At 49.4% G+C, this 23074-nt stretch overlaps 1 protein-coding gene across 1 annotated transcript in view; it reads left to right on the top strand.

The window, feature by feature from the left end:
- Positions 1–23074, top strand: part of LOC142311410 (bactericidal permeability-increasing protein-like) — a 66423-nt gene that overhangs the window by 32476 nt on the left and 10873 nt on the right. Inside the window, exons 9-12 of the mRNA XM_075349803.1 lie at positions 6115–6174; positions 6261–6428; positions 9944–10011; positions 22388–22430. Coding sequence (XP_075205918.1) covers positions 6115–6174; positions 6261–6428; positions 9944–10011; positions 22388–22430 — 339 coding nt within the window. The remainder of the gene's footprint in view (positions 1–6114; positions 6175–6260; positions 6429–9943; positions 10012–22387; positions 22431–23074) is intronic.

Here is a 23074-nt window from a genome sequence, read left to right as displayed (position 1 = left end):
TTCGGAACTCGGCTGGAACAACGAGGCCCTAACCGCCGCCTTCTGGGAAGGACTCTTGGGGCGCATTAAAGATGAGCTGGCGGGTCGTGACGTACCGACCACCCTGGATGCCCTGATTACCCTAGCGACTCGAGTGGACATTCGCTTTCAGGAGCGATCCAAGGAAGTGTCCCGTGAGAGACGTCCGGTACGGCATTCCTCTCCTCCGCAGAAGCCCTCCGTACTTCAGTCATCGACAGCTGGGGCCCCCGTCCACGAGCCCATGCAGATCGACCGAGTGCGGCAGTCTGAACAACGTCGAGCAGAGCGGCTCGCCAAGGGTCTCTGCTTTTACTGCGGAGAGGGCACACACCTGCTACGCTCCTGTCCAGAGAGGCCGGGAAACTCCAAAGCCTAGGGTTGGTAGGAGAGGCCACCCTAGGTGCTGGGACTCTCTCAGATCCGGTTACGTGGACTGTGCAAGTGACAACGGGAGAGACGCGGTTCACGGCTGAGGCATACCTCGATTCAGGGGCAGCAGGCAATTTCATCCAGCAGGCCACGGTGGACAAGTACCAGGTGCCTGTTACTCCACTCGACAAGCCCCTAGTGATTGCCTCTGTGGATGGGAGACCCCTCTCTGACACCATCTCCTGGATCACCAGGCCGGTCGAACTGCGTATTGGTGCCCTGCACACCGAGAACATCGCTCTCTACGTCCTCCCACACATGTCCCATCAAATCCTGCTGGGACTTCCCTGGTTGCGGACACACGAACCATCAGTCAGCTGGGGCACTGGCGAAATCACCCGATGGGGCTCTTCGTGCCAGGAGAAGTGTCTAAAGACCATACAACCCATCCGACGACCTCCGGTTCCAGAGAACCTACCAGGACTGCCCTCGGCCTATTGGTCCTTCGCAGACGTCTTTGATAAAAAGGAATCTGAGGTACTTCCGCCACATCGTCCTTACGATTGTGCCATCGACCTGCTCCCGGGAACAACACCACCTCGAGGACGGATATATCCATTGTCTCCAGCCGAAACAAGGGCCATGTCTACTTACATCACAGAGAGCCTGGCAAGGGGATTCATTCGGAGATCCTCCTCTCCTGCTGGAGCAGGCTTATTCTTCGTCAAGAAGAAAGAGGGCGGCTTACGCTCATGCATAGACTACCGGGGATTGAATCAAATCACCGTAAAAAACAAGTACCCTCTGCCGCTCATCCCCGAATTGTTTGACCGGCTTAGAGGAGCTCGTGTGTTCACCAAGCTGGATCTTCGGGGTGCTTACAATCTGGTACGCATCCGCTCTGGGGACGAATGGAAGACCGCGTTCAATACTCGTGATGGGCACTATGAATACTGCGTGATGCCCTTCGGCCTGTGTAACGCCCCAGCCGTCTTTCAAGAACTGGTGAACGACGTTTTCCGGGACCTTCTCTACGTCTGTGTGGTAGTGTATCTGGATGACATCCTTGTCTTCTCTCCGGACCTCCAGACCCACAGAGAGAACGTACAGCTGGTTCTACAGAGACTGAGAGAAAATCGTCTGTACGCCAAGTACGAGAAGTGTGTCTTTGAGCAGTCTTCTCTCCCCTTCCTGGGGTACATCATCTCTGATACCGGACTGCAGATGGATCCAAAGAAGGTCTCCTCCATTCTCAACTGGCCTCCTCCTTCTGGACTGAAGGCAATCCAACGCTTCCTGGGATTCGCCAACTACTACCGCCAGTTCATCCCTCACTTCTCTGCTCTGACTGCTCCTCTCTCCGCTTTGACCAAGAAGGAGGCTAATCCAAAGGACTGGTCCCCTGCAGCCGACGCCGCGTTTGGCTCTCTGAAGAGGGCATTTGCCTCCTCTCCTGTACTCCACCGTCCGGAGTTAAACCGCCAGTTCACCTTGGAGGTGGATGCCTCCTCCTCGGGAGCCGGAGCAGTGCTCATGCAGAAGTCCTCCTCCGGGAAGATGGTGACTTGCGGATTCTTCTCCAAGAGCTTCTCAGCGCCTGAACGCAACTACACCATCGGTGACCTAGAGCTTTTGGCAGTCAAACTGGCTCTGGAGGAATGGCGCTACCTTCTGGAAGGAGCAGTGTACCCCGTGATTATTTACACGGACCACAAGAACCTGGAATACCTGCGGTCCGCTCAGCGACTGAACCCACGGCAAGCCAGGTGGTCCTTATTCTTTGCCAGGTTTGATTTCCAGCTCCATTTCCGACCCGCGGACAAGAATGTACGCGCTGATGCCTTGTCCAGGTCTTTCATGCCCATGGAGCAGGAGGAGGAGACTACCCAACCCATCATCTGTCCTAGCAAAATCATTCCGGTGGCCCCTGTCACCCTGGCCCAGATACCGCCCGGGAAGACCTATGTCTCTGAGACTGACAGGAAAAAAGTGTTACACTGGGGTCATGCCTCGAAAACAGCCGGTCATGCTGGTCAGAAGAGAACATGGGGTGCGATTGTACGTCATTACTGGTGGCCATCCCTTCGCACGGACGTCGCTGCTTTTGTCTCTGCCTGCTCCTCTTGTGCCAGGAACAAGACGCCCAAACACCTGCCATATGGCCGTCTTCTGCCTCTGCCGATACCCTCAGTTCCGTGGCAACACATAGCGATGGACTTTATTACGGACTTGCCATTGTCCTCTGGACACACAGTCATATGGGTCGTGGTGGATCGGTTCTCTAAAATGGCTCATTTCGTCCCTATGGCTGGACTGCCCTCTGCTCAGGAACTCGCGGACGCCTATATACATCACATCTTCCGCTTGCATGGCTTTCCATCACACATCGTATCCGACAGAGGAACTCAGTTCACCTCCCGCTTCTGGAGGTCTCTCTGCAAACATCTGGGAGTGACTCTGGACTTTTCTTCTGCCTACCATCCTCAGTCTAATGGCCAAGTGGAGAGGGTCAATCAAATCTTGACCTCCTTCTTACGTCACTATGTCAACGCCCATCACGATGACTGGTCCACGCTTCTTCCTTGGGCTGAATTCTCCCATAACCACCACATCAGTGAGTTGTCCTCCAGCTCTCCCTTCCATGTCGTTTACGGACTTCAGCCGTCTGTCCCATTGCCTGTATCTCCTTCTTCGGATGTCCCTGCTGCTGATGCTGTAGCTCATGACTTTGCAACCATTTGGGACTCTGTCAAGGCGTCCCTTGGGCGTGCTTCCCTGCGGATGAAGAGACACGCAGACAAGAGACGTCTGGACCCTCCGTGTTTCTCTCCTGGAGATCTAGTCTGGCTTGCTTCCAAGTACGTCCGATTGAAGATACCATCCTACAAGCTGGGTCCTCGCTACATCGGGCCGTTTAAAGTCCTCAACAAGATCAATGAGGTCTCCTACAAGCTACAGCTCCCGGCCACGATGAGGATACCCAACTCATTCCACGTCTCCCTGCTCAAGCCGGTTGTCCTTGGTCCCTTCTCCGCTGCTGCCAGTTTGGCTCCTCCTCCTATTGCCGATGATGACATCTATGCGGTAAGGGATATCGTGGCCATGAAGACCGTACGGGGTCGACAGTTCTTCCTGGTGGACTGGGCAGGGTATGGTCCTGAGGATAGGTCCTGGGAGCCTCGGGAGAATGTGGGTACTCCGCTGATCCGTGCCTTCCTGTCCCGGTTGCGGGGAGGGGGGCGTGGGGGGGGGGGTACTGTCACGCTCCCCGGGTCCCCTGCGCTGCCCTCCGGCTCACCTGTCACGCTCCCCGGCTCCCCTGCCTCGCTTCCCGGTTCCTCGGTCCGGTCACCGCCGCTCCCCGCTCTCCAGCAGCCATTGCCGGCGCGTCCCCGGCGTTCTGGTCCCCGCTCCCGGCGCCCGTCAGCTTCCCAGCCCCAGCTCGGCCCTGCTGCTTCCTCCTCGCAGCTTCCTGCTCTGGCTTCTGGCACTCGGGCCGCGCGCATGCGCATTAGGGCGCGCGCGCGGTCATTGACCCTTTCTTAAAGGGCCAGCGTCCATTAACAGGAAATTATGCAAACAGGTACAGGGTATAAAGGGGTTTAATGTCCAAGGGGGCGGGGCCTGATCTTCGTGTTTCTTAAGCTAGGAGTCAGGTCTCCTGGTGTCACTGTGATATACTCACCTATCTCTCTTGTAGAGCCGTGCCTGCCTTGCCATCCGGTCCTGCCGAATCCCGAACCCCGAACGCTGTCCATCTGCCATCCTGACAGTCCGTACCATCTCGGATCCCTGCGGTGACCCGTCATCTCGCTCCAAAGGTTCCGGACCCCGCCTGACATCTTCTCGGCTTCCGAATCTGAGCTGCGTCACCCGGACTACCATCAGTGACTCCGTGGTCCCAGGGACTTCTCCGTTATTCTCGTGTGCACGGACTGTTCTGCTGCCTATAGTGCTCCAGCTACCGGACCCCTTACCACCATCTAGGAGTTCGGCCCAGTGGATCCACCTCCTGGGTCTGCCCGTCCACCTGGCCCTGACAGTATTGCTCTCAGTGGGACAAGAGTGGGAGAAGAGAATTGCATTGACAATTCAACACAATGGGCAGCACTTTGAGCACATCCTTTAGTGGGTTACTGTCATTGCTCCATGTCACAAATGTGTCAATAACTCGATAATGACTAAAGCTACGTTAAAAATGAGCACACCCTTGTTTTTTTTGGGCAATTCTCTATGTGTTTGATGTGTCATATGACCCCCTTCCCATTGAAACAAATTAAAGTTGAATTGAAAATGGCGGCTTTGCAGATGGCCACCATGCGCGTCACCCGGCCTCAAATGCTTTGCCCCTCTCATGTACTAATATGCCACAAATGGTAAGGTGATAACAACCACTTCCATTTTATCAGAGTGTATCCATACTTTTGACCCACCCTGTATATTAAAATTGTGGTGCCCCCCACTGCACTTGCTGGCGTTTCCTTCCTCGGTTCTGTTGAGGCTCTTGTGACCAGAACTGACCTCCAATTGAAAAACACTGTGCATAAGAAAGCTGTTTATCAATTGCAGGATGTTAATGGACAGGTCTGGTCATATGCTTCTCCATCTACTGCCATGTTTGGAACAGGAGAAATCTGGGAGAAAGGCTGTACTAACAAGTGGTGTAATAGAACTATGCCAGTGGCACAAAAGTATGTCCTCAAAACATCTGTTCAAATAAAGTTAAGGTGGACAACTCCTTGAAGAACCAGTGTATCTATGGGATATACATAAATCTTGTAGTTTTGAGCTGAAGGGCCACAAGGTTCATAGGACTAAAGAAGCCACCTTTTTCTTCTAATTAGAGCTACTCTCCAAAAAAATGCTTAAAATATGAGGGAACTAAAAATCTGCCTCAAAAAATCTGATCTTGATTTTTTCTTGGAGAGGTTTTACTAGATGATGGTTTTTGGAAAGGTTTTATAGTATATGATTTTTAATCAAATATTTTCAATGTTTATTCCCCCTTCACAACCCGATAATACAACCCAAGATACATGTTTGTACATGACAGAGGACAATTAAGTTTTACAAGGCATTAATAGAAATGTAAGTGGAAAAGGATTTCAGCTTACCTGTAGCCTGGGTTGTTGCATTCGCAAGTGCTCGGTATCCACCGGCAGGTCCCAGCCGGTAATACTGTGAGGAAGAGCAGAAGAGGGAAGGATCCGGCACAGACTCTTCTATGGTAAAAACATTATATTCTTTATTCCAAGCATTAAAAAAGACGATGTGGAGAACAAAACGGTGTACAAGCAGGGAAAGGAACTTTACGCGTTGGGTCCGAAACGCATAAAGTTCCTTTCCCTGCTTGTACACCATTTTGGTCTCCACATCGTCTTTTTTAATGCTTGGAATAAAGAATATAATGTTTTTACCATAGAAGAGTCTGTGCCGGATCCTTCCCTCTTCTGCTCTTCCTCGCATTAACAGAAATGTTACAGACAAAATGATATTTACAGTAAATTGACAGCACTATTGTCATGTCATCTACATCTGCCTCTGCCTATATGAAAGCATCAGTTGACAATAAATTATCTATACTTAAGCAATGGAAGGTATTGCAAATTAGTGTATATGCTGTACATAGCACTACAATTATTTTTGATCACAATAGTAGGCTTCTTTTTATTGTTTTTTGTTATTTTGAATTATATCATGTTCAGGCTTTGTCTTCCTCCATAGATTCCAAAGGAATTCAACATTCGACTGAACACCTCTTCATTTGGGGTGCTGATCCCTCAGGTAAAAAATCTTTAAAAAAAACGTACTTTTTTAATACATTGGCTCAACACAACAATATTCTTAGGCTATTTCTTTTTTTAATACAGTTATCAAAGATGTATCCAGATATGCTCATGAAACTGCAAATTTCATCCACATTAGCTCCATCATTGAATATCAAGCCAGGAAATGTGTCTCTTTCACCAAAACTGGATATTCAGGCTTATGTCATCTTACCCAACTCTTCTCTGGCTCCTGTCTTCCTCTTAAACCTGGTAGGTTAAGTTTTGAAATACTATTTGCTTATCGTAAAATAGTTGTCAAGTTACTTGGGTCATAAAAACACAAATCCAAGTCCAACTTATAAAAACACATTTTTGGAATTCTCAGTTCTCATGACCAGATTGGAGGGTGGTTAGGTAGAGGCTTTAGTTCGGCATTACATAAACAGCCCATTGATTTAAAAGGGATGTGTCATTAGTATGAATCAACGTTTAGATAAAGGAAGAATGAAGCCTAGCACTTCTATTCTAGACTATAAAACCTGCATTTATCTAAATGTGATGCCCTGGCGCCGCCAGGTGGTCACAGAGGAACACTATGCCCCACACAACACCATCCCACATCAGGTACCATCTGCCACAAAACCCTAGCCACCCACCTCAGGGTAGGAAGGACACACCAATGGGCAAGACCAGGCGGATTGGGAGCGCCCACCTAGGGGTCTTGAGGATCTGGGGGAGGAACAATTCTGTTTGAGTTCGAGTTGGAGTATAAGTTGGAGTCCAGGAGGAGTGTTAGTGCAAGTTCAAGTCAGTGTGCAAGTGAAGCGAAGTCTGTGCCTAGTGCAGGGTAGCCAGGGTAGTGGCCCTGGTCTCCTGGCTAGGTGGCAAGCAGTGGACCGTGTCCAAAGGCGACGGGAGTCCGGTCATGAGAAATCCAAAGTGGACCGGGGCAGGGTTGGAGCCCGCCGGTACCGACAGAGGAGATCCGGTCCGGAAACCGTGCACAAGCGGGGTACCTAGACACTAGTTAGAAGACGGTTGCAAGTCCCTTCTCTAACTAACCAGGCCGGGACAAGGTTCCAGACGTTGTTCCAGAGTGTTAGCCCAGATAGAGCGAAACGGCAGCCCAAAGCGGGGATATGATATCAGCAACAACCCACTGAGATTTCACGGGTCATTTTTCGCGGGCACATCTCCCAACCAAACAGAACCAGGAGAGGACTTCCCCGTTCCACACGAGGTTGTCCACGGAAGGAGAAAAATACTTAGTGCCGGAGGAAGGGACATTGGTACAGCAGCCGGGTGTGGGAACCGTATACACCCGGAGGCGGCATCCGGCCACTGACACCTTGGTTTACCAGCGGACTTGTGTGCAATCATTTAATCGTGAGTGCATCAACACCCTCGGTCCCAGTGCAGCACCATTGCCCGCCATCACCTCCCGTGTTCTGGACACTGACACCCAGCTGCCGCTCCATAGCCCCCGGGTGCTCCCCAACAGCAGCGGTGGTACTCCATCTTACCATACACCGTGGGTGGCGTCACGAAGTATCTACGACAATCCCCTGCACATATTACGCCCCCTTTTATTTGAGTGTCCGCACGACCCCTGGGTCCGGAGACCTCTCGAGCCACTGCGGATCCGGATCCGAGCAGCCCGACTGCTGACGTGGGGGCAGCACATAACGACCATAGATAAGGAAAAACAGCAATCTCAGGGGTTAAAAGCCAGCACCTTGTGGCCTTAATCATGGTGTTACCATGTTCATGAAAACATGTACCCAAGACTATGGGGATGGTTTATTATGAAAGAGGTTGAGCTGGAAGACTTGCCTTAAATAAGTGTTTCCTAAACACCAGTCCTCATGGCCCTCAACATATCATACATTCCTTGGTATTGTACAGGTAAGAGAACTTGTGACAATTACTGATGGCTTTGTAAATATACAGTCACCTCTGTAATACTAAGTAATCCTGAAAACATGATGTGTTTGGGGCCTGTGAGAACTGGAGTTTGGGAAACATTGCATTAGAGCATGGAAATCTATCCTGGAGCTGTACGGAGAGACCTGACTAGCCCGGTGGCTTCTCCCCATCCCATTTCAGTTAATAGGCTGCAATTCAGATTCAGGCAGCATGAATTGTGTGGCAGGTTCCTTTTGAAAGGGCACTATAATTCTTCAACTTGCCCAGGGGTGGTGCTGCAGGGAAATTGAACATTTATTGCCTGGTTTCCACAAAGATTAGAATTGATTTCCTGGGGACACAGCAGGTGATCATCTAATTGTCAAAGGACCCTTTTAATAAGTTGGCATATGGCTGTCTGAGGACTTGAAAACTAAAATTGTTGAGATATCAACAATCTCAAGGTTACAAGTCCATCTCCAGAGAACTTCATGTTCTTTTGTCCACAGAGGGCAACGTAATCAAGAAGTTTACAACCCATGTCACTATAGCTAATCTCCCTAGACATAGATGGCAGAGAAAAATTGATCGAAGTTTGTAATGGAGGATAGTCTGGATTAATTTTTAGGTGTTCTTCTAATAGGAAGGCAAATAAGAAAACACAGAGTAATCACAAAACTGGTCTTTGCCTAACAGGCAAACTTCCTAGCTACAGGGCTACAGCTTTTTAGCAGTAATGCACATAGAAATAGCCTGCACAGAAGGCAAGAGCAAGGAGAGTATAAATAGGCCCACCCGGGATGTGATAGGACAGAGACAAAATAAAAAGGAGAGAACAACTGACTAACAGCAAACCAAGGAAGGATAAACAAAGATAAAACATCCATAAGCATTCAAATGGGGACTGACCAGGCTGTAGCTGAGTAAAGGCCACGTCTCACTAAGCGACATCGCTAGCGACATCGCTGCTGAGTGGTTTTTTTTGAGTGACGCAACAGCGATCTTGCTAGTGATGTCGCTATGTGTGACATCCAGCAACGACCTGGCCCCTGCTGTGAGGTCGCCGGTCGTTGCTGAATGTCCTGGACCATTTTCTTCAAAGGCGATGTCCTGCTGGGCTGGACGCATCGCTATGTTTGACACTGTGTGACAGGGTCCCAATGACAGCAGAGATCGTTATACAGGTCGCTACTGCGACCTGTATCGTTGGTAAGACCTGACTGTGTGACATCTCACCAGCGACTTACCAGCGATCCTTATCAGGTCGCATCGTTTTGGGATCGCTGGTAAGTCGCTTAATGTGACGGGGGCTTAAGAAAAGAAACTGACCATAGAGCACAAGGTTAGCGGATTGAGTCCTGAAAGCAAGACGCAACACTTAAGTGAAGGCTACCAACAATTTTGTCTGGAACATTTTTGGAGTTCCAGTTGAGAGATGTAAAAAGCTTGTTGATAATTATGGAAAGGCATTGATTGCAGTTATTTATTCCAAAGGGTGTGGAACTAAATATTAAGTTGAGGGTGCCAACAATTTTGTCCAGCCCATTTTTGGAGTTTTGTGCGAAAATCTATCCAATTTGCATTTTTGTTTGTGTTTTCCATACACATATACAAAATAAATGTGTATAGCAAAATGTGTAATTACAATAATTTTCTTGGAGAAATACTTCATTTTCTGGAACAATTTCAAGTGTGGCAACACTTTTGGCCATGAATGAATGTACTGAATAACAGCATGAGAAACCTGTTTGCTCAGCCTTCTGCAGTTGTGCTGTGTCCAGACCTTTGACCATGAGGTGGTCCACATTTCCTCAGTGTAGTCTGTAAGTACTATTCTTCATTTGAGATTATGATCCATAGTTTTCATATTCCTTCCTTAGACAACCACTGCTGTTGCAAAAGTGACTGTAAACTCAGGAAGAATTGTTGGCAATTTGGATCTTAGCAGGTATGTAGTGAGTCCAGATGAATGTGGTATGCACACAATAGCTAGGGACAATGTTAAGATGTCATGTTTGATGCTCAAACAAGGGTAAGGCCGGTGTCCCACTTGCGATTGCCTCGCGTGTATCTCGCGCATGTTTGGCGGTGTATCACCCGGCATGGACTCACACTCTGCTCACAGGAGCGGGTCGGTTGCATGCATCTCTATGCAGCCGTCCCATTCTTGTGAGCAGATTATGAGTTTGTGACGGGTGATTCACCACGAAACTCTCACGAGATACACGCGAGGCAATCGCAAGTGGGACACCAGCCTTATTGTGAGTTTGGATTTCACAATGTTTTGTTCAGTATGAGATAAGTAATGATTTAGTAATGTTCTCAGCTTCAATATCCTGACTCGTCAGAAGCTTAAGGCTATGTTGACATGTCCAGTAATCATCCATGAGAACAGATCAAGCAGCAATCCTTTGGGAAAAAAAGTTGTGCAAACAGAACTTTTGTTTTTGTTTTTAAACAACTGATTTCAGCTGTATCTGTTTTTTTAACATTGAATTCTATGGAAAATGGATCCGGTAATTATCCATCCATTTTTCTTTCATTTGAAAAGGATCCATTTTTTGCTTACTGGATCAGTTTCAAATGGAAGATAACGGACGGCTAATTAATGGATTAGTCTTCCTAAAGGTCCAGTCACACTAAGCAACTTACCAGCGATCCCAACAACGATAGGGATCGCTGGTAAGTTGCTAGGAGGTTGCTGGTGAGATGTCACACTGCGACGCTCCAGCGATCCCACCAGCAACCTGACCTGGCAGGGATCGCTGGAGCGTCGCTACACAAGTTGCTGGTGAGCTCACCAGCAACCAGTGACCAGCCCCCAGGGCCGCGTGGAAGATGCTGCGCTTGGTAACTAAGGTAAATATCGGGTAACCAACCCGATATTTACCTTGGTTACCACCGCACGGAGCTACACGTGCAGAGAGCAGGGAGCAGCGCACACTGAGCGCTGGCTCCTTGCTCTCCTAGTTACAGCACACATCGGGTTAATTACCCGATGGGTGCTGCAGCTACATGTGCACAGAGCAGGGAGCAGTGCACAATGCTTAGTGCTGGCTCCCTGCTCTCCTAGTTACAGCACACATCGGGTTAATTAACCCGATGTGTGCTGCAGCTACATGTGCACAGAGCAGGAGCCGGCACTGACAGTGAGAGCGGAGGAGGCTGGTAACAAAGGTAAATATCGGGTAACCAAGGACAGGGCTTCTTGGTTACCCGATGTTTACATTGGTTACCAGCCTCCGCAGAAGCCGGCTCCTGCTGCCTGCACATTTAGTTGTTGCTGTCTCGCTGTCACACACAGCGATCTGTGCTTCACAGCGGGACAATAACAACTAAAAAATGGCCCAGGACATTCAGCAACAACCAACGACCTCACAGCAGGGGCCAGGTTGTTGCTGGATGTCACACACAGCAACATCGCTAGCAACGTCACAAAAGTTGTTCGTTAGCAGCGATGTTGCTAGTGATGTTGCTAGCGATGTTGCTTAGTGTGACGTGGCCTTAAGACTTCGATGTTAAAAAAAAGAAAAAAAAAAGGATCCAGCTGAAATTATTTTTTTTAAAAAAAAGGAGATAAAAGTTGTGTCTGTACAACTTTTTTGCCAACCGATTGCTGCTGGAGCCGTTCTACGGTAACGGATGACTACTGAATATGTGAACTTAGCTTAAGGATATGCCTTAGCAGAAAACATCTCTGGCAATTCCTGATGTACAAGTAATATAATTATGTCACTTCTAGGGAGTTAAAAATGAATTGGATGCTGCTGTTTTTCTGTGATTTATTTATGTTTCTGTTGCAATGCTATTGGGTTTTTATTTGCTTGTTAAATTGAAAATGATTGGGTGCATTTTTAAAAGTCTCCTATCAGCCCACCAAAAACCTCAATATAATTCCTGCTACTTGCCCCACTGTAACACATACTGTATGGTCTTCTTCCTACTGCACAGTATCGCATTGATGATCACTAGCAGCGCAGTTGATATTGGGCAGACTGGGGATGAGGGTAACCTTTCAGAAACCCACTTTAGCAAAACTGTGTAACTTGCAGTAAAATGCAGGTGGCTTTATAAAAATACTCCTAAGCGAGTATCTATGAGGTTACCCTCCACCATAGCCGGCCCCTCATGTAGCTTGTGGCTGGAGATCATAAATAGGAAAGTGTGTGCTACAATGGGGCAGAAAGAGGACAGTATGTGTAGCTGCAGAATAAATAGTAGGGATGTCATTGACTTTTCTTGACTGATAGGACGGTCTTAAAAAGTGGTTTGCACCTTGCCATTTTCTACTGTATAGAGTTGCATAGGGGGGAGTTGTTTTTACATAAGGCAGCATAATAAGTTGTCAGATCCACCTTTGGGCTCATTCAGACTGTTCCATTTGTCCTGGTCAGTTCCTTTTTTTTTTATTTTGTTTTGTTCCATCTTTTCAATGTGTTTTGTGTAGGATTGGATGGCACACGGAAGTGCTACATCAGTTCCTACAAAAAACACATTGGAGTTTGTATATCCGTTTTGTTATTATGGAACATGTCCTATTCTGTTCTGTAATTGTGACACCCTGGACACCCCAAGGGTCACAGGTCATTACACTCACCACATACACCCCCACCCCAGTAAGGTACCACCAGTCAACCAAAAGACCTGATTGCCTCCCTCAGAGTCAGACAGGCACAACAGGTGGGCTGAGTCAGGCGGATAGACATGCCCTCCGAGTAGTCTGCTGGCCTGAGGCAGGAAAAACACGAGGAGTGAAGTTTGGGGAGAGGAAGAGAGAGGAGTTAGGAGGACAGTTCTAGGTTGGAACCTAGGACCCCCGATCAGTCAGGCAGGCAGACGGTAGTGGCCGCCTGCAGGAGACCGGGAATATGACCAGCGGAACCGTAAGGGACCGGGACAGGGTAGTGGCCCGCTGGAACCGAACCGGGGAGCTAACTGGATACCGGAGCACCAGGCAGGGTACTCAGACCCCGAACTAGGCTATAAGCCACCACCATAGTCAAATTAACTGATTGCGGCCTGGACCTCAGGGGTTCATTCCCACCTAAGTCCCGATTGAAGGCAACAGCCCAACCCGTCCGGATAGGAGCCACCGCCAGAGTCCAGAGATCCAAGGGGCCAGCGTCTGCGGGCAAACGGGCTCCTACGACACATATACGCCGGGGAGCGGACTACCAGTGCTCAGGCACAGTAGCCAAGATCACATACAGGTGCAGGAGAAAGGCGGACATTACTAACCTATCTGGAGAAACTGCAGCCGGCTGCGGGCCCCGTTCGTCACCTCGTTTGGTTTACCAGCATCTCCAGTGTCTTGTATCAGAGTGAGTACACCAGTGCCCTCAGGCACCGCACCGCGCTGCACCGCCACACTGCACCCTGCACCCCAGCCCCTTGCCAAGCGGGCGCCGGGACCAACATCCCCTACCCACGGAGGGGTCAACACCTAGCTGCGCCCCTACACCGCTCCCGGGAGTCACCGTACCTTTACCGCAGCGGTGGTGTGCACCATCACCACAACCCGTGGGTGGCGTCACGAACTTTACAATACAACCACCCCACCACCCCTGAGTGCACCGCCACTACACCCTTCCAGAGCGACGTGACCCTCGGGTCCGGAGGCGCTCGAGCCACCGACACGCGAGCCCGGACCCGAGCGGCTCGGCGGTCGCAGGCGAGGCGGTACATATTTGCAGACTGTGACTCAATACAAGTCAGCGGGTCGTCAAAATCCCTAAAAGCCACATGGAAGCAGTTCCGTGTGGCTTCCATCTATCGGTGCCCCTGCAGTCTTTGTCCCACTCTCACTCCAGCCCCGCAGCTGCTTGCACAGCAATGTGCAAGTAGCTGCAGGGATGACGAGCCCCAGCGATATCACCTCAAGTTTTGCGGGAGCTTGTGACGCCAATGCTAGTCTCAGTCTCTGGCCGTCCTCAAGATTTGCGGTGAGATCGTGGTGTTCATTGAACTCAGTAACAAGTGCTGATGTCACAAGTTCAGTGGAGCTCATCACCGCAGGCAATGTACTTAGCTAACCTCATGACATTACATTTTAATGGCACAAATATGCACTTGCTAAAAAAGGTTTTTGGAGGTGTTTAGAATATTAAAATGGGCATTGTAATACTAGCCCAGCGCCCCTTCACGGCACCCTCCTTTGCTGGTTCCTACACTAAACTGCATCCGTTTGGACTCCTTAAAAACCTACATAAGATCAGCAGGTGACCCAGGAAGTTTAAAACACATGAGGCTCATGGGCAAGGTGGGGGGTGGAGTGCAAAACCAGTCTAAAGGACATCACTTTATACTAAATATAATGAAAAAAGAGCAATGGCAGCACTCCCAAATTTGAATAGGTGCGTATCTATTCAGAATGCAAAATATATATATAAAAAAAGAGAAAAACAGTGGCACGCTATAATGGCACAAATATACACTTACTAAAAAAGGTTTTTGGAGGTGTTTAGAATATTGAAATGGCCATTAATATGGAGTGATGTCCTTTTGACTGGCTTTGTACTCCACCCCCCATCTTGCCCATTAGCGTCATGTGTTTTAGACTTCCTGGTTCACCTGCTGATCTTATGTAGGCTTTTAAGTAGCCCAAACAGATGCAGTTTAGAGTAGGACCCAGCAAAGGAGGTTGCTGTGACGTGGCGCTGGGCTAGTATTACAATGGCCATTTTAATATTCTAAACACCTCCAAAACCCTTTTTTAATGTGTACAGTATATTTGTGCCATTATAGTGTGCGACTGTTTTTTTCTACTTTAGATTTTGCATCATGAACAGGTGCGCACCTATTCACATTTGGAAATGCTGCCAGTCCTCTTTTTTTAAATCTATCTATCTATCTATCTATCTATCTATCTATCTATCTATCTATCCCTCTATCTATCTATGTATCTATCCCTCTATCTATCTATGTATCTATCCCTCTATCTATCTATCTATCTATCTATCATCTATCCCTCTATCTATCTATCTATCTATCCCTCTATCTATCTATCTATCTATCTATCTATCTATCTGTGACGCCCTGGGCAAGCCAGGGGTCACAGGTCACAACACCACCACACCCTACACCCCAGTTAGGAACATCGAAGCTAACCCAAATCCTTGTTGCCTTCCTCCAGGGGCTGATGTTCACACCAGGGGGTGGGCCATGTGGTTGGCTCCGCCCACCGAGGAGTACACAACCCTGGAGGCGGGAAGAACCAGGCAGTCGAGTGCAGTGGAGAACAGAGATGAGTCGAGTAGAGCAGGTTTAGCTCAGGCAGAGCTTGAGTGAAGAACAGTTAAGATAGAGTTTGGAGGAGGAAGTGGAAGGAGTTGAGTTGAAGTCAGACTAGAGTCTAGTGAGGAAGTGAAGTGGTAGAGGAGTGAAGCTGAAGTCAAGTAAAGTAACAAGAAACAGTAGTAAAGCCTGAAGTTGGTCCGTGGCTGTGTGCCTGGACAGTGTCAGCAAGGTCAGCAGACGGCAGTGATTGTCTGGAGTGGGACTGCTCGGAGGTTGCTGGAAGGACCGCGGACGGGTAGTGGCCCGGCGGTCTGGAGCAGTATACAAAGGACAGTCAGCACCAGGGCAGGGACCTCTCGGATCCCGGCAAGGCTAGGAGTCGCCATAATTTGCCAAATCCGTCAGTGAAGGGGACGTCTGTCTCCCAACAACCAAGTCCCGATTGAAGGCAAAAGTCCAACCATTGAGGAGAGACACCGCCATCGCCAAGGCACCAGTTTCTCAGGGCCAGCGCCTGCGGGCAAAGTAGGGCTCCTCCGGCCCATATCCAAGCCGGGGAGCGGGTTACCGGTGGGAACCCATCGCAACCAATATCAACAGAGTTGCAGGACAGAGGGACCGTCACCGTCACCTACTGGGGAAAGCAAGTGCAGCCGTCCGTGGGAACCGACAAACCAGCCGTTTGTTTACCGAGAACTGTGTCATCGTCTCAGGCTGAGTGAGTACCACAGTGCCGCAAGGCACAGCACTGCCCCAGCGTCCCTGCGCCCACCAGGCCCTGCATCACCCACCTCCTCACTGGGCCCCGGGATCACCAACCCCTACCCACGGAGGGGCAACATAACAACTGACTGCTCCATACCATCCTGCCCGGGATCCCCATACAGAGCAGCGGTGGTGTTAATAAATCACCACAACCGTGGGTGGCGTCACGGACAATAAACTCATCCCAAAACCAATCCCCTTTTCACTCACGGGCGAGGAGCGCCGCTCGAGTCCCCGGGATCCGGCCCATCGCTCGAGCCACCGAGCAGCGGCAGCAGCGGCCACGGTGCCAGCCGGACCCGAGCAGCAGTAGGGAGAGCGCGGCGTCCCCTCCTCCGCCCGCGACAACTTGGCGTCACGAACAGGATCTTACCGCTCTGCCGTTGGGTAGAGGTGCGCCTTGTGACCGCCGGAGGTATCCGGCTGAAAAAGTCGCCATCTTTGGCGCGAAAAGTTCCCGCTCGAGTGTCTTCTCGAGTAGCAGAGGCGCGAAGGCCAAAACTCCGCCCCAATAAAGGAGGGGCCGGAAAGAAGCTAAGGGGGACGCGATGGCGGCTGGCTGCATGTAACCGCAGCTATAAAAGCAGGGACGCCAGGACTCTGCAGACATACTGTTCCTGGGAAAAGCCGCCAGCAGAATGTGGATGCCGTCCCGCGACACCGTAGCCCCCGCGCCTGGAACCGCGGCGTGGGTGGAGATCCGGACCGCGCAGCTCTACCAACGGCTGCAGGTCAGGATGCAGCTCCTCATGGAGGAGTGGGAGACCGACATGGCGGACGTTATAGCCACCGTGCGGAGACGCGAGGAGGAGGCGGAGGAAGGGAGGGTGAGTGACCCACGCCCCTATGTCCCCGAGGGACCGGTCACTGCGGCTGAGGGACCCGGTCCAAGCCCTCTCCCCCCGCTGCCTCCCTCGCCACCCGTCTCGGGGGCCGTGACCCCGCCACTAGCCCCGCTACCATCGCAACCGGTAGCGATACTCAGCATCCCCGCCCAGGCAGGCCGACCTGTAGCCGGAGCCCGTAGTCGACCGGAGGTGTTGCCATGGAAGGCCCCGAAGTCCGAAACGAGACGTTGTCCGAGAAAGTCCCCGAGCCGGAGCCAATGACCCGCTCCAAGTCGGAGGCCCAGCTGCGGAAAGCCCCTGTGCCCATCCCCCACACCTCGGCTGAGGTAGCGCCGGGTTGTCGCTGCAAGGTGGCGCCCAAGGCCAAGACACCGCGGGACTTGACGCCCAGATCCCTGACAGTGGGCAACGTCCAGAATGTCCCGCGGGGCCCGACCCGTGCGCCGGAGCTCGCAGCAGCGCCGTATTGGGACAGGGAGCCGGTACCGCTGGGCCTGGAGATCGGTGAGAGAGAGAGGAGAAAGGCGGAGCTGGTGGCCCGAGCCATAAGAGAGAAGGAGAGCCTCCGGCAAGCAACATTCCGGGTCTGGGGCCCGCTGTACGAGGGACAGGTGAGGCGGTTTGATGTCCGCCGGGGCTATGGGTTTATATATGAACCGGGCCTGGAGGCCGAAGTGTTTATAGCCCGGCGGGATGTGAATGCCCATCTGCCCGAGGAGCACCCCGGCCGTAATCTGATGCCGGGTGACATAGTGCAGTACACCCGGCACTGTGGAGAGAGGGGGTGGTTTGCCCTAGACGCCAAACTGCGGGGCAGCCAGGAGAGCAGAGTGAGTCCTGCACCCCATCCCTCGGATGAAGCTGAAGGTCCGGAGTGAGGGCAGCGGAGCACCGTTGTCCAGTCCCCGTTGGGACCACCACTGAGTTGTGTTTGTTGAAAAGTTTGAAAATGATGAAAAATGATAATAACCAAAATTTAACCAGATTATCTACCGTTATTTGCAACCGGCCGGAGCCGGCACCGTTGTCCCCGTGGGGACCGTTTGAAAGTTTGGCATGGGAACTATCCATGGACAAGCCCGTGAACTTGCAGGGCAACCACAAACGTTAGTGGCATGTAAATAGTTGGTTTACCGTACCGTTTCCGCAATGCCGCCTCCGGAGAGGCAGGTTGGAGGGAGGGCCCTCAGTAGAGCAGGCTGGGGCCCAGCCACCACAGGAACCGGTGGCTACCCTCTGGAGGGGAAGGACAGATCCCGCTCGGGTAACTTGTGCTGGACTTGGGTAAAGGGGTGCTGCCTGGGTTTTAGGGGCAGCATCAGGGCCAGGTTGCTTGGGTGGGAGAGAGCGGAAACCGTACCCGTAAAACCGTTAGTAACGTTTAAGAAATGTGCCTCCCGTTGTGGGATGTTGTTATAAAGTGTATTATGTTACCGTTTACCTTTTTATATATTTACAGAAAATAAAACCGGTGTTGGACGGGCAGCCCGCGGACGGTCTGCATTTTGCTAAGGGGGAATGTGACGCCCTGGGCAAGCCAGGAGTCACAGGTCACAACACCACCACACCCTACACCCCAGTTAGGAACATCAAAGCTAACCCAAATCCTTGTTGCCTTCCTCCAGGGGCTGATGTTCACACCAGGGGGTGGGCCAGACAGTTGGCTCCGCCCACCGAGGAGTACACAACCCTGGAGCCGGGAAGAACCAGGCAGTCGAGTGCAGTGGAGAACAGAGATGAGTCGAGTAGAGCAGGTTTAGCTCAGGCAGAGCTTGAGTGAAGAACAGTTAAGATAGAGTTTGGAGGAGGAAGTGGAAGGAGTTGAGTTGAAGCCAGACTAGAGTCTAGTGAGGAAGTGAAGTGGTAGAGGAGTGAAGCTGAAGTCAAGTAAAGTAACAAGAAACAGTAGTAAAGCCTGAAGTTGGTCCGTGGCTGTGTGCCTGGACAGTGTCAGCAAGGTCAGCAGACGGCGGTGATTGTCTGGAGTGGGACTGCTCGGAGGTTGCTGGAAGGACCGCGGACGGGTAGTGGCCCGGCGGTCTGGAGCAGTATACAAAGGACAGTCAGCACCAGGGCAGGGACCTCTCGGATCCCGGCAAGGCTAGGAGTCGCCATAATTTGCCAAATCCGTCAGTGAAGGGGACGTCTGTCTCCCAACAACCAAGTCCCGATTGAAGGCAAAAGTCCAACCATTGAGGAGAGACACCGCCATCGCCAAGGCACCAGTTTCTCAGGGCCAGCGCCTGCGGGCAAAGTAGGGCTCCTCCGGCCCATACCCAAGCCGGGGAGCGGGTTACCGGTGGGAACCCATCGCAACCAATATCAACAGAGGTGCAGGACAGAGGAACCGTCACCGTCACCTACTGGGGAAAGCAAGTGCAGCCGTCCGTGGGAACCGACCAACTCTCAGGCTGAGTGAGTACCACAGTGCCGCAAGGCACAGCGCAGCCCCAGCGTCCCTGCGCCCACCAGGCCCTGCATCACCCACCTCCTCACTGGGCCCCGGGATCACCAACCCCTACCCACGGAGGGGCAACATAACAACTGGCTGCTCCATACCATCCTGCCCGGGATCCCCATACAGAGCAGCGGTGGTGTTAATAAATCACCACAACCGTGGGTGGCGTCACGGACAATAAACTCATCCCAAAACCAATCCCCTTTTCACTCACAGGCGAGGAGCGCCGCTCGAGGCCCCGGGATCCGGCCCATCGCTCGAGCCACCGAGCAGCGGCAGCAGCGGCCGCGGTGCCAGCCGGACCCGAGCAGCAGTAGGGAGAGCGCGGCGTCCCCTCCTCCGCCCGCGACATATCTATCTATCCATTATCGACAGTTAGGTCCAGAAATATTTGGACAGTGACACAAGTTTTGTTATTTTAGCTGTTTACAAAAACATGTTCAGAAATACAATTATATATATAATATGGGCTGAAAGTGCACACTCCCAGCTGCAATATAAGAGTTTTCACATCCAAATCGGAGAAAGGGTTTAGGAATCATAGCTCTGTAATGCATAGCCTCCTCTTTTTCAAGGGACCAAAAGTAATTGGACAAGGGACTCTAAGGGCTGCAATTAACTCTGAAGGCGTCTCCCTCTTTAACCTGTAATCAATAAAGTAGTTAAAAGGTCTGGGGTTGATTACAGGTGTGTGGTTTTGCATTTGGAAGTTGTTGCTGTGACCAGACAACATGCGGTCTAAGGAACTCTCAATTGAGGTGAAGCAGAACATCCTGAGGCTGAAAAATAAGAAAAAATCCATCAGAGAGATAGCAGACATGCTTGGAGTAGCAAAATCAACAGTCGGGTACATTCTGAGAAAAAAGGAATTGACTGGTGAGCTTGGGAACTCAAAAAGGCCTTGGCGTCCACGGATGACAACAGTGGTGGATGATCGCCGCATACTTTCTTTGGTGAAGAAGAACCCGTTCACAACATCAACTGAAGTCCAGAACACTCTCAGTGAAGTAGGTGTATCTGTCTCTAAGTCAACAGTAAAGAGAAGACTCCATGAAAGTAAATACAAAGGGTTCACATCTAGATGCAAACCATTCATCAATTCCAAAAATAGACAGGCCAGAGTTAAATTTGCTGAAAAACACCTCATGAAGCCAGCTCAGTTCTGGAAAAGTATTCTATGGACAGATGAGACAAAGATCAACCTGTACCAGAATGATGGGAAGAAAAAAGTTTGGAGAAGAAAGGGAACGGCACATGATCCAAGGCACACCACATCCTCTGTAAAACATGGTGGAGGCAACGTGATGGCATGGGCATGCATGGCTTTCAATGGCACTGGGTCACTTGTGTTTATTGATGACATAACAGCAGACAAGAGTAGCCGGATGAATTCTGAAGTGTACCGGGATATACTTTCAGCCCAGATTCAGCCAAATGCCGCAAAGTTGATCAGACGGCGTTTCATAGTACAGATGGACAATGACCCCAAGCATACAGCCAAAGCAACCCAGGAGTTCATGAGTGCAAAAAAGTGGAACATTCTGCAATGGCCAAGTCAATCACCAGATCTTAACCCAATTGAACATGCATTTCACTTGTTCAAATCCAGACTTAAGACGGAAAGACCCACAAACAAGCAAGACCTGAAGGCTGCGGCTGTAAAGGCCTGGCAAAGCATTAAGAAGGAGGAAACCCAGCGTTTGGTGATGTCCATGGGTTCCAGACTTAAGGCAGTGATTGCCTCCAAAGGATTCGCAACAAAATATTGAAAATAAAAATATTTTGCTTGGGTTTGGTTTATTTGTCCAATTACTTTTGACCTCCTAAAATGTGGAGTGTTTGTAAAGAAATGTGACAATTCCTACAATTTCTGTCAGATATTTTTGTTCAAACCTTCAAATTAAACGTTACAATCTGCACTTGAATTCTGTTGTAGAGGTTTCATTTCAAATCCAATGTGGTGGCATGCAGAGCCCAACTCGCGAAAATTGTGTCACTGTCCAAATATTTCTGGACCTAACTGTATCTATCTATCTATCCCTCCCTCTATCTATCTATCTATCTATCTATCCCTCTATCTATCTATCTATCTATCTATCTATCTATCTATCCATCTATCTATCTATCCCTCTATCTATCCCTCTATCTATCCCTATATCTATCTATCTATCTATCTATCTATCTATCTATCTATCTATCTATCTATCTATCCCTCTATCTGTCTATCTATCTATCTATCTATCCCTCTATCTATCTATCTATCTATCTATCTATCTATCTATCCCTCTATCTATCCCTCTATCTATCTATCTATCTATCTATCTATCTATCTATCTATTTATCTATCTATCTATCTATCTATCTATCCCTCCCTCTATCTATCTATCTATCCCTCTATCTAGCTATCTATCTATCTATCCATTATCTATCTATCTATCTATCCCTCTATTTATCTATCCCTCTATCTAGCTATCTATCTATCTATCTATCCATTATCTATCTATCTATCTATCCCTCTATTTATCTATCCCTCTATCTATCCCTCTATCTATCTATCTATCTATCTATCATCTATCTATCTATCTATCTATCTATCTATCTATCTATCTATCTATCCCTTTATATAGTATCTATCTATTTATCTATCTTGCTAGCTTTTGACTGTATGTAATAATAATAATAATAATAATAATAATGTAACCCTCTTTCCGTTTTTTTGTGGTCCGCAAAAAAAAAACCGAAATGCACACGGATGACACATGGACCGTGAACGGAATGGATACGGATGTCACACGGATGTATCCGTGAAAAAGCAGGACAGTTTTTTGCGGACCACAATAACGGGACGGTCGTGTGAATGTAGCCGTAAACTCACAACCTGTTGGTGGTACTTGAGGACAGGAGTTGGCAAACATTAAAAACAGAAACTTTAGGACCGGCCCTGTTCAGCTTTACTTTTTTACTAATTGTCAACAATGAACTTGATGCATATGTATTTTGGTTTGTTTTGTTTCTAGAATACAAATGGATCTTAAACACTCTGATGTTGGACCCTTCTCTGTAAGTACACATCATGTATTTAGCTTCTAGTATGAATTGTATACATACACATCAATTATTTATAAATACAGAGTATGACACAAAAGTGAGTACACCCCTCACATTTTTGTAAATATTTTATCTTTCCTCTTTTCATAGAACAACACTGAAGATATGTAACTTTGATACAATGTAAAGTAGTCAGTGTACAGCTTGTATAACAGTATAAATTTGGTGTGACTTCTAAATAACTCAACACCCAGCCATTAATGTCTAAACTCCTGGCAACAAAAGTGTCTAGATCCCTAAGTGAAAATGGCCAAATTGTGCCTAAAGTGTCAATATTTTGTGTGGCTACCATTCTTTTTAAGCTCTGCCTTAACTGTCATTAAGGCATGACATGGAGGTCACTAGAGCTTCACAGGAGCCGCTGGAATCCTTTTCCATCCTTCATGACGACATCCCGGAACTGATTGATGTTAGAGATCTTTCGGTCCTCCACCTTATATTTGAGGATGTTCCATGGATGCGCAATAGAGTTTAGGTCTGGAGACATGCTTGGCCTGTCCAGCACCTTTACCCTCAATTTCTTTAACAAGGTAGTGGTCGTCTTTGAGGCCAAGATATAAAATATTTACAAAAATGCCAAAGATGTACTTATTTTT

The sequence above is a fragment of the Anomaloglossus baeobatrachus genome, chromosome 5 (genome assembly GCF_048569485.1).
Source record: "Anomaloglossus baeobatrachus isolate aAnoBae1 chromosome 5, aAnoBae1.hap1, whole genome shotgun sequence".
NCBI classification, from domain to species: domain Eukaryota; kingdom Metazoa; phylum Chordata; class Amphibia; order Anura; family Aromobatidae; genus Anomaloglossus; species Anomaloglossus baeobatrachus.
Note: the sequence above shows the minus strand (reverse complement) of the source record. Positions and strands in the feature narration are given on the sequence as shown.